At 55.2% G+C, this 11,994-nt stretch overlaps 1 protein-coding gene across 3 annotated transcripts in view; it reads left to right on the forward strand.

The window, feature by feature from the left end:
* The window catches only part of LOC143664822 (uncharacterized), a 28,024-nt gene extending 17,211 nt beyond the window's left edge, over window positions 1–10,813 (forward strand). Inside the window, exons 1-4 of one of the 3 annotated variants that reach the window (XM_077138205.1) lie at window positions 5,840–5,945; window positions 7,212–7,436; window positions 9,546–9,645; window positions 9,992–10,813. In XM_077138205.1, coding sequence (XP_076994320.1) covers window positions 5,900–5,945; window positions 7,212–7,436; window positions 9,546–9,645; window positions 9,992–10,106 — 486 coding nt within the window. In that variant the 5' untranslated portion in view covers window positions 5,840–5,899 and the 3' untranslated portion in view covers window positions 10,107–10,813. Of the gene's footprint in view, window positions 1–5,839; window positions 5,946–7,211; window positions 7,437–9,015; window positions 9,277–9,545; window positions 9,646–9,991 lie in introns of those variants that run through there. The other 2 variants (XM_077138215.1, XM_077138224.1) reach the window with 2 other exon arrangements.
* Window positions 10,814–11,994: the final 1,181 nt, after the last annotated feature.

The raw sequence follows: 11,994 nt of genomic DNA on the forward strand, positions 1-11,994 counted from the left end.
GGCTGTCCACCCTCCTACATCCTGCCCCCTGCGGGTGGAGAGCAGCGCCTCTGCCCCCGGGCTGGTGGGAGCAGCCCTCAGGGGTCTCCTGGGGGGAGTGCGGCACCTCCGATTTCCTCTGGGGGCCTTGGTGACCCCCACAATGGGCTGCAAAAAGACTTTGCATGACTGCGCAGCTGAGGTCACACAGACCTGGTGATAAAACGGCATCTGATTGCACCCAGTGAGTCAGGGACACTTCTGGGTCTCTTGTCCTGCAGAGTATGTGATGGGTGCCAGGCTGATTTAGCATGCTCTGCTTGTGGCTTATTAACTTGGGATTAAGTTCTGTGAAGTCCTTGGACTCATGAACCATGTCTCTACTCGCTGTTTGTTACATTGCAGCTGGACATCTGAACGCTCCCTTATCTTGTGCCAGAGACATGCCAAAGGGAGGAGTCCACTGCTGCATGATGTTTTGTCTTGCAACATCGATTAAAATTGAATTGTCTCCTCTTGTCCACGGTGGGCCTCCCCGCACCGTGCAGCTGTCCATCCGTCCTTCCTCAGCCTCCGTCTGTCCTCTCAGGCGACCCCGGCATCTCCAGCTCCAGCCCGGTGCCCTCCGCCTGCTCCGGCCACACATCTCTTGTCCCCGCCTTTTCCAGCACCACTGGCTCCTCACCCCATGACATGCTGGTCTGAGACGACCAGGCACCATCCGCCTCGCTGGCCCCTGTCCGCGCTTCCTGCTCTGTGCATGGGAAGGCCGCCCGAGCACTGACAAGGGGCCTCCATTTGTGGGGACTGGAGGTAGCCCGACGTGGCTAAATGATCGCAGAGCTGGGACGTCTGGCTGCCTTGGCCTGGCCGTCTTTGGGGTAGCCTATGGCAGCATGGCGCTGTTTCAGAGCTCGAGGGAAGAGGGCAGCAGTTGCCTCCTTACGTCACGGGAGGTCAACTCCCTGACGTGGAGCCCTCAAGGCTGATGGCCCACACTGGGTGGTCAGAGAACGGGTGAAGGCGGGGTCCGCCACGACCAGCAGTACTGGTCGTCCACTCAGCCCCATGGCCCCCTACAGATGCTCATTCAATACCTGCCCAGGGCTGGCACCATTCTGGGGGCTTGGGGGCACGGCTCTGACCCAGCCACGACCCCTCCTTGTACTGCTGAATGTGATGGACAGACAGACAATCCGCAAACCAGTAGATCCCGAAATAGCATCACGAGCAACAAGAGCCATGGAGAGATGCAAAGCAGGGTGGGGACTGGGAGGGCGGCAGGGGTTGCTGGCGGTGGGAAGAGCCTCTGAGGAGGGGCGCGTGAGCAGAGCTAGTGAGCTGGCCATGCAGATAACTGGGCTCTGCCGTCAGAGGTGCTTGGTGTGTCCAGGGCATGGTGACCTGACCGCGCGACCAGGAGTGTAGTGACCTGGGCCGAGCTGTAGACAGTGAGGTCAGAGCAGGGCTGGGGTCGTTGGAAGGGCCCCTGGCTGGGCTCAAGCATAAGCGTGACCAGTCTGCCTTGAGTTCTGGAAGCGTTACTCTGGCAGAACCTGTCACTGTGGTGGGGAGATCAGGCCAAGGGGAGCCATGGAGGGAAGCAGGGAGAGCAGCGAGGAGGCCTCGGGAGAAGTTTGCAAGAAAGGACAGGCAATGGGTGGGTGTGTCGGTGTTGGAGATGGCGTAGCTGCCTGGATTTGGGGCATTCTGGGATGTAGAGCCTTTGAGACCTGAGTCGGAGGCACGCATCTTTCCTTAGCTGCTACATCCCACTCCAGGTTGGGTAGCAGCATTTTCAGAGGCTGATGTAACCCTGGAGGCCGGGTGCTGCCCTTGCAGCCTACACTTCCATTTGCCATGATCGTCGCAGGGGACCACCTTGCGGGTGAAGCTGTTGTGTAGGAACAGCCAGGCACGTCCAGATTTTGCAGTCACGGAGCTGCCCAGTGCAGCCAGAGGAGCAGGCCTGGCTGGCTTTGGGGCTGCCCGGTTTGGCTATAGCGTTTCATGCTCCCACCCAGCCCTGACTTTCTCTTCCCCAAATTTTCAATTACTCTTAATGTGTTGAGAAAAAAGTTGCATCTCAACTTTTCATTCACGCACACACAGTGTCCTGACAACAGGCGACCACCTGGGCTCCAGGGAGTATTCAAGTCCTGTCATCACGTACGTATATTCATGAAAGTTTGAAAGATGTATGTTTTTTTGAGAACTGGCAAAATGTAGTTTTCAATTATATAGAGATAATCTTCCTTTTGCCTCCGCTCATGCACATGTTTTCATACTTTCTGTTGAACGTTTTGGCACTTTTTATTGAAGTGGCATGCACAGAATCTAGTATAACACACCCACAGAGAAGTGCGTGAGTGCAGAGGGTTTTGCAATCTGAGCAAGTCTGTGCAGCAGGCAAGTCCCCAGATCATTATTTGCCACCCTGAAGCCCCTTGGACTCCCTCCAGCCCACCCGCCCCACCTGAGCACAATGACCACGGGCTGAGGAACAAGTTCTGGTGCTCGTAGACTCTCAGTGGTCCTTGATTCCCGGGATCTGTAATACTCTCTACTTTCCACCGGGTCTGAGTGTCTCTTGTCTCCTCAAAGTTCCTAAGCAAAAGTTATGTCAGAAACCAGTCATGCTCGTGGCAGTGCTTTTGCAGCAGTCTTGTCAAGTCCCCTTTTCCCTCTTTCAGTTATTTTCACATGTCTGAGATGCTGTGAGGGTGGCAATTAGCGGGATGGGGTCTGGCACTTTCTAGCCTTAATTGAAGCCCCCTCCTGACATTTCGTTTAATTCCCACAGCATCTCTGGAGTGATTGTCTGTCCCATACCAGTGGCAGCTTCTGACACTGTAGTTGAGGGTCCCTGGGCAGGTGAGGGTCAGGGGCCGGCTCTGTCCAGCGTGCTCATGTGTGGTCGGGTGGTTTCCAGAGAGGCAGCCTCAGGTTCGGTTCACCCACAGTTCTAGTTTGCTGCTGCTGGAATGCAACATACCAGAAACAGAATGGCTTTTAAAAAGGGGAATTTAATGAGTTGCTAGTTTACAGTTCTAAGGCCGAGAAAATGTCCCAGTTAAAACAAGTCTATAGAAACATCCAATCTAAGGCTTTCAGGGAAAGATACCTTGGTTCAAGAAGGCCAGTAAAGGGCAGGCCACGGTGGCTCAGGAGGTAAGAGTGCATGCCTGCCATGCCTGAGGACCCAGGTTCGATTCCCGGTCCCTGCCCATGTGAAAAAAAAAAAAAAAGAAGAAGGCCAGTAAAGTTCAGGGTTTCTCTCTCAAGTGAGAAGGCACATGGCAAACACAGTTAAGGTTTCTCTCTCTCTGGAACGGCACATGGTGAACACAGCATCATCTGCTAGCTTCCTTTCCTGGTTTCCAGTTTCATGAAGCTCCCTGGGAGGCATTTTCCTTTTTCATCTCCAAAGGTCACTCGCTGGTGGACTCTGCTTTGTGGTGCTGCAGCATTCTCTGCTCCCTCCAAATCTCTTATTCTCCAAAATATTTCCTCTTTTGTAGGGCTTCAGTAAACTAATCAAGACCCACCCAAATGGGTGGAGACACATTTCCCCCAATCCAGCGTAACAACCACTCTTGATTGGGTTACATCTCCAGGGAGATGATCTAATTACATACAGTATTGATTAGGGGTTATTCTGCCTTTACGAAATGGGATTTTGATTAAAACACAGGTTTTCAAGGGTACACACATCCTTTCAAACCAGCACACCTGGATTGGTGGATCTTCCATTACTGGAAAATCTGAAAGGTCCCCATATCTGGATGAGCCTTTCCCAGAGTGTTTTCTTTAAGACGCAAGTGCTTTGGAGTGTCAACTGCTATGGTGGGAGGTGGAGGCCACAGTTCAGAGCATGTGGGAGAACCAAGAAAATTCAGTGAACATGAGGATCACCACATGGCCTCTCCAACTTTAGGATGTTGGCGCATATTTAGATCCTTTGCCTTGCTTTATAAATTTTAAAATCAGCTTGTCCATTTCTACCACGGAAATCCTGTTAGGGTTTTGATCGGAATGGCGCTGAATCACTAGGTCCATTTGGGGAGAGCTGACACTGTTGAACGCTCCTGTCCCTGCACACGGCACATCTCTCCATTGGTTTACGTCTCCGACTTCATCATCAGGGTCTCTAGTTTTCGGTGTACAGATCTTGTATGTGTTTTGGTAATTTTTGGTGCCATTTTAAATGGTACTTTATTTTATATTTCCCGCCTGTGCTGGTTTCAATTTGTAAACCCCAGAACCGCCATAATCCTCATTGCTGGGTGGAAGTTTTTTGATTACCCCTGGAGGTATGACCCATCCAGCGGTGGTGGTAACTTTTGATTAGATAGTTTCCATGGAGCTGCATCTCCACCTGTTCATGGTGGGGTTGCTTATTGGAGTCCTTTGAGAGAGGCCAACTGGAAAGAGCCACAGAGCCTGCACAGCCAGAGACATTTGGAGTTGAAGAAGGAAAGCACCCCCGGAGTAGCTTCATGAAACAAGAAGCCAGGAGAGAAAGCTAGCAGATACTGCCATGTTCGCCGTGTGCTTGTCCAGTTGAGAGAGAAACTCTGAACTTCATCAGCCTTCTTGAACCAAGCTATCTTTCCCTGGATGCTTTAGGTTGGACCTTTCTTTAACCTTTCTTTCATTGGGACATTTTCACAGCCTTAGAACTATGGGCTTGCAACTAAATAAATTCCCCCTTTTAAAAGCCATTCTGTTTCTGATAGATTGCATTCTGGCAGCTAGCAAACTAGAACAGCACCATTCATTGCCAGTATATGGAAGTACAGTGGATGTTTGTTTTCTGACCTTGTATTCTGCAACCTGGCTTAACTCACGTGTTGGTTCTGGTCGCGGTGTTGCAGTCTTGGGTTTTCCATGCTGGCAGCCCTGTCGTCTGTGAGCGCAGATTTTGCGCTCGCCTCGTGCACTGTGGGACCCTTAGCTGACGCGCAGTGGGAGCGTGAGGCGGGCGTGATGCTCGCAGCCGTGGGATGTGGTGGCCTGGCCTCCAGTGCTGAGCACAAGGCCATCTGCGGCTCTCCTGGGCCGGCAGGTTGCTTCTTCTTCCTACGTCGCTCAGAGTTTTGGTCATGAATGGAGGTTGAAGCCTGCCACATCCATTTTCTGCACCTCTTGGGGTGTTTGTGTCGCTTGTACCGGGACATACCCCCTGATCACCATGCGTTGTCCCGTTCGTGAGTCAGTAGACTCAATCTGCAGGAAGATTGCGAGGTGGCCAGTCCCTACAGCTGGGGGTGGGAAACCGGCGTCTCCAGGTGGACCCGGGATTACCACCGGCAGGAGCGGCAGGGGGGGCTCGCTTCTCATGCCTCATGTCTGTCTGCGTGTGGTCGGTTTTGTGGTTTTGTATTTAACTTATAAATTAGTTTTGATTTAATAGAAGCATAAGAGGAATTAACACCCGGTTTTACATTTGTACGTAGTTGACTAACATTATGATCAAATTAATGTAAGTCAAAATAGGGGGGCTGAGAATTTTTTTTTTCTTTTAAAGTCGTCTATTCTTCAAGTTTGAAAAATGGTGGTAGAAGTCCCATCTGCCTTTGTGAGCTTTGAGATGGACATGTCTTTCCCTGGCCCCCATGGGGAGGGCTTGAGCTGGCCCTGCAGTGGACTAGTGCTGCCCCATAAAGCCTTTGCCCGACTCCTTTTGTCATTAGGAATGAAGCTGTGGGAGCCAGTGACAGGGGAGGGCTGTCCACAGGCTTGGGAGGGCAGCGTTGTGACCCTCTGTCTGTGACGGTCTCGCCTCTGTGCTGTGATCCACACCCCTTGCTGTGACACTGCGACCTTCTGATCTTTTTCTGCTGACTTTCAGGGAAGGGGGTGCTCTCTGTGAGAGACCCCCCCATTCTGAACAGGCAGACGGCCGAGTCTTGCTTCAATGGAGCCGATGGATGTGGAATGCCACAAGTCTGTGGATTTTACTAGTGAGTGCAGGTCTCCTGGGGATTCTTTTCAAGTTTTATTAGACAAGAGTGTGAAAAATACTCCAGGTACCTTTTTAAAGCTGGTCTGACCATCTCTGATTGTGGTTCTTATTTTTGTTTAAGGATAAGCCCCAGGAACAGGGAGGTGTGAAGTGGGAAGAGTGCAGATTCCACGCAAGCCCACGTGCTCTGTGACACTGTGCGCTTTGGTCCCTGATGGTGAAGTGGCACAAGGCTGCAGCACGTCGATTCTTACCGGTGTGCTGGTTTGGAGTTGCTCTGTCCCCCAGAAAAGCCTTGCTTTCTTTCTTAATCCAGTCTTGTGGGGGCAGACCTATTGTTTAGGGTGGAAATTTTGATTCGATTGTTTCCATGGAGACGCAACACACCCGGTTGTGGGTGTGGCCTTTTATTAGAGATGTGAGTCCAGCTGTTCAGGGCGGGTCCTGATGCGTTTACTGAGTCCTTTAAAAGGGGAAACATTCCGGAGAAACTACCAGTGCAGATGCAGACAGAGACGTTTGGAAATGCAGAGGACCCAGGAGATGCCGGGGGCCAAGACGGCCGGCAGAGGCTGGACAGGGGTCGGTGTCTCCGGCCATTGGAGAGGCAGAGAGGAAATGTCCCCCAGGAAGCTGGCTGAAACCAGAAGCAAAGGACCAGCAGATACGAGCCCCGTGCCTCCCCAGATCAGCTTTTCTTGAGACAAGGTATCTTTTTCTGGATACCTTAGTTTGGACATTTTTATGGCCTTAGAGTTGTAAACTTGTAACTTAATAAATTCCCTTTTTAAAAGCTGTTTCAATTCTGGTATTGCATTCTGGCAGCATTACAAACCCAAACACCAGCTATCGGACAGAGTTCATGGAGCCATCAATTGCTGTGCACGGATTGGACATTTGGCTGCTGGCAAATAAAGTAGAAAGAGCTTTGCCTCGGGCAGTTTACAGTTTAGAGAGAAACAGACTATGAAAAATGAATAGGCAAGTATTTGATTACAAAAATTGCAAATTGTTTGGAGTGGTAAGACAACAAACATGGGTAGAATTGAGCTTGAGGTAAAGCACTCCGTGTGGTGCCTAAGGAAGCAGCCTCACGTCTGAGGGCACGAGGCTGGACAAGGGTCTAGAGGGACGAGGCTCAGAAGGAATGCGCTGGCGTCGGGTTCGGCATCAGGGTCTCAGCTGGCCAAGCTGGCGCTTGGTTCTGGGCATGGGCTCCTGGACAGCATAACCTCCCTTTTTTACGCCCTGTCTTCTTTTCGAGGTGCTTTGGTCCAGCTTTGTGATCGCTGCATCCTGGGGAGGAGCCACCGGACTGCCACTGAGAGCCATCTCTACCCAGCAGGGTCTCTCGGCTTCCTGAAGGACTCAGGTGGACCTTGCTCATTCGATGGTGTGGGTGCCCTGGGCAGCCCGAGGACGCTGCAGCGGCTCCCACGCAGCGCTGACCTCCCACCAGATGGCCGAGCTCATCCTCTCCCTGTGTCAGGTGAGATTTCCTGTGAGGCCACCGTGGGTGCTGCCAGCAGCTGTGGCAGAGTGGGTTCCGGAGAGGCATGCCGTCTCCTCGGGGAGGAGGGTCGGTGCTCTCTCTAAAGTCTGTCCCACTGCCCAGCAGCCTGTTTGAAGCATAGCTCAGCCTGCTAGCCCTGCTCAGCCCTTTCCCCCGCCGCCTGATTTAGAGAGAAACAGACCTGGGAAGGACATAACACAGCGAGCTATGAATGGTCATACCCAAGGCCAGTGACGTCACTGAGTACCTCGGAGGCTGCCCGGAGGGCTTAGTGAACCAGGAGACTCGTTACCTGGGTGGGGCTCTGTCGCCTGCCATGTGAGGAGGACACAGCCCCGTCCGGGAGACAGGTCCGGTTGGGGAGCTGCCCACGGTAGGCGATGAGTTGTGTGTGCCTGGTGAAGGGGAGAGGGGACTGACCACTCTCCAGGCTCCGGCTGGGCTGGGCAGGAAAGGCTGACCCGCGGGGAGGGTATCCATTGTTGGACCACGAGCTCCTCCCCCACCGCGGCCTGGGACAGCAGCCACCTACTGTTTCAGGACTGCAGTGCGGCCAGGCCTGGCCGGGCGCCCCGTCCCTCCGCAGCTGCCACTCAGGGGACGGTGTCCAGCTAGCAGGGGTCCCAGGGCCTGGTTTTCAGCTTGGTTGATTCCGTGGTTACCGCCCAGGACCCAGGGATGCTGTGTTGTCGCCTGACATGCAACCCTCCCGGAGCCGGCCCGCCTCGCCTGCCCCGGCCCACCCGTTGTCCTTGCTCCTGCCACTCTGTCCCCCACCATCCCTCCAGGACGCGACACCCCCGCCTCGGGGCCTTGGCAGTGCTGTGCCCTTTGCTTGATGCCTTTGGGTTCTGCTCGGAAATGTGCTTCCAGCGGCTCCTCCCCTGGGCCCGACACCCCGTCCCCTCGGCTCTCACTCTCGTCCCGTGTCACCAGCGTGTCCTTGTCCACTGCCCCCTCGCAGGTGGCTGGCGGCTCTGGCTTCGAGTCAGGCCTGGGTGCTGCCCGAGGTGCCGCCCTCCTGGGGGGCGCCTGGCCTGTCACCTGTGGCAGCAGCACCACTGGGCGTTGTCCTTCGGAGCCCGGGTGGGGGGTGAGGCCTTCGCCCCGGTGTCCAGGGCTCCTGATGGCGCGGGAGACACGGGCAGTCAGGGGCTGGGGCTGGGGGTGCAAGCACAAAACCCCAGCCCAGACGAGAAGAGGGAGGGGCCGCTCCTGGAGGGGGGCGCCCTGTCTGGGCTGGGGGCTTCCCCTCCCCCTGTCCGCACATTTAAATCTTCCTGCCTGGAAGGACAGTTAGCACCCCAGGTCACCTGAGCCCTCTGGATCTTTAGAAAAGGAGGTTTAAATTTATGTTGGAAAGCACTTAAGTAAACCAGGTAGCGAGAAGAGTCTATCTGCTTTTCTCCTTTTTATTTTCCCCAAAGAAGATGGCCCAGTGCTGAGCCTGGGGGTTTTCAGACCGCACCCTGCCCCCCCCCCCCCGCAGCAGCAGGAGAGAGGTCAGCATAGGACAGGCCCCCCACCTCCGGCACCCCCTGTCCTCTGCCTGTAGGCCCTGGGCTTCACCTTCGGCTGCTTCAGGAGGGAATAGAAGGTCACTTCTCCAGTGAACTGAGCATTTCTCCTTAAAGCCGCTTGTCCCAGAGCTGTTTATTCCCAGGGGCGTTGCAAGGCCTGAGTGTCCCAGTGCCCCGGCCGCTTCAGCTCCCCTCGGGTCTGCAAACTCGCCTCTCACGTCAGCCCTTAGGTGAGTTTTAACTCCCTTCGGAGCCCACGTTTAGGAGGCGATGTCGTCTTCACGGTCTTCACGCTCCTCGGTGCCCCGCGTCAGGTGGTGGCGGCCTCGGGGACGGTCCGCTCCTCGGTCCGGGGCCGGGCTTGGCTCTTAGGCAGCCCGACGTGTGGCCGCAGCTCAAGAAACACTTTCTGATCGACTCATTCGCCAGCCACAGTTCCTCGTCCTCCCATTTTGCGCTGGATTGTGCGCCACGGTTTCATGAGCGTTTACAGGCTTTTCTCCGGTCTCAGTTTACGGTTTGTCTAAGCTGACGGATGCCGCAGCTGAAGCTTCTCCCTGCCTAGACGTGGCCTCCCCGAGGGACCAGATGCCGTGCGGTCGGCCTGAAGTTCCCCAGCGAGGTGGCTGTCAGCCTGGGGGGTCCGCCCCACTGCGCAGAGAGCTGTGAGCAGAGGCTGGCGGGAGACCCCAGCCCCCACCCCCCCTCCCCTGCCCGCCCTTATCAGTGTGGGGAAAACATTGCTGAACTCCCCGGGGTTAGGGAGCAGTTCCTCCCCCACTGGCCACTCTGTCTGCAGTAGGAGCTTTTCAAGAACTGTCCTGCACACCGCAGGCCCTGGCAAATAGTAGCTCTCCTCTCTTAAAAATAATCCTAAACTTTTCTGGCAAGAGCCACGTTTTCCGTGTTTTGATGGTTACAATTTGTTCTCTGGTCTGAAAGCTTTAAGCTGTTTTCCTGGAGGTGATTTTCCTCTACATTTATTGTTTATTGTTTTTTGTTATACTGCAGCTCTCGGGCCGTTGCGTGTGAAGCCTGTACTTGTCGCCTTGTGCCCTGTTGGAGGACTGAAACAGACCTACGGGTCGTGTCCTCCCACTGCCCCGTGCCAAGAAATGATCTCTGATGGCAGCTGTCACCACTTTCATTAAGATGGACTACTTACCCGTTTCTGATCATTTGCACTTTTAATTCTTGATTTAAAACTACGGTCCCCAGGTCCATGGTTTCAGGAGCCCCTGCGCTCACAGACTCAGCTGAGCCCTTCCGGGGAGTTCCCACGGGCTCTTCAGATGCGTTCTCAGGACGCTCGGCAGCTAGTGAGAGTCTCTGCAGTTCTGTGAGGCAAGAACTTCAGACACGCTGACTTCAGCGAACACCTCCAGTTCCCTTTCAGTGTGTGCTCAGGGCCGCGGGCGAGCTGCGGGCGAGCCGAAGGCTGCGTCCAGAGACCCCCAGGGTCGCAGGCACGTCCAGGCGGGGTGGGGAGATGGTGGAGTCGCCTGTGCACGGGGAAGGAACCTCCTGTTGTCACCAGGGACCAGGTCCTCTGGGCCGCCAGGTGGGCACCAAGGAGCAGCGCGAGCGGAGCAGGTCGGTCACAGACCGGCAGGGAGCGGTGGTCCCGGAGTCTGTGATCAGGATGGACAGACGCGCTGTGAGCTGCCCTGTGGCCGGCTTAGACACACAGCCTCACCCTGTCCTTCCTACAGCACGGCAGGGAGACCAGGACCTTCGGGTGGCACTGTCTTCACGGGAAAGGAAGGACTGTAGGCACTTAAAGGGGTACCAGGACTCAGGAGGGTGTTGTGAAGACCCCAGGAGGCGAGGTTGGGGTGGGGCTGGCTTTTGTGCTTTGCTGAGTGGGGGGGGGGGGGGGGCACGGCCCGGGAAAGGTCTTCCGAGTTCTGCTGGCCGGGCCCCTCGGGGAGGCTGCGGGTCAGGCATGCCGTGGTGTGAGTGGCCGGGAAGCTGCTGTGATGTCTGCAAGCCCATTCCTAAGAAATAGGGTGAAATGGCCAATATGTGGTAAAAAAAAAAAAAAAAAGAAAGAAACACTTTGTTACTCTTGCCTGAATGTAGACTTTATCTTTTGATGCCGGTGGAGGGAAAACTGGCATGCTTTCCCCCTGAGTTGGGGGCAGCGAGAGCAGGGCTTGCCTTTTGTTTTTCACAGGAAAGTAGCAGGGGTAACTTGGGAATGTTCTGGAAAGATAGTGCCTTGCAAAGTGACAGATCGGCATTGAATCACGTATCTTTTCAAACTTGTGTATTAAATCTATTGGAGATGTTTTTATATATTTGAAAGTAGCTGCCTGTATTTCTGCTTTTTCCAAAAAAGTAAGTTTTTTTAACAAAGCTATTAAAAGGCACCCTTGTGTTGAGAGCACCGGTGTTACTGCATTTAGTCCTCAGGGACTTTGTAAGGCCCCTGCTCCTCACTGCAGCAGCGTCCTTCACAATGGGACCCACCTCAAGCAGCGAGGCCGTGGGCGGGAATGGGCACCTCACCCTTCCACGCCAACCCCGGGAGGGCGACGGCGCTGGGGAGAGGCAGGGGGCTCGCCACAGGACCACTCAGAAGGACGCAGCAGGACCGTGCCCGTGGCCTGGGGCCTTCCCTGCGCCCCTTGGTGGCTGGGCGTCACACCTTCACCCTGGCGGCCCCTACCCTGTTGGCGGCCAGGCAGTGCATGTCAGCCCTGGCAGCACCCCCCCCCCCAGCCCTGACATGCATCAGCCCTAGAAGCCCCCCAGCCCTGGCATGCATCAGCCCTGGCAGCACCCCCAGCCCTGGCATGCATCAGCCCTAGAAGCTCCCCCAACCCTGACAGGCATCAGCCCTAAAAGCCCCCCAGCCCTGGCATGCATCAGCCCTGGCAGCACCCCCCCAGCCCTGGCATGCATCAGCCCTAGAAGCTCCCCCAGCCCTGGCATGCAGCAGCCCTAGAAACTCCCCCAGCCCTGGCATGCAGCAGCCCTAGAAGCTCCCCCAGCCCTGGCATGCATCAGCC

The sequence above is a fragment of the Tamandua tetradactyla genome, chromosome 2, assembly GCF_023851605.1.
Source record: "Tamandua tetradactyla isolate mTamTet1 chromosome 2, mTamTet1.pri, whole genome shotgun sequence".
In the NCBI taxonomy this organism is placed as follows: Eukaryota; Metazoa; Chordata; class Mammalia; order Pilosa; family Myrmecophagidae; genus Tamandua; species Tamandua tetradactyla.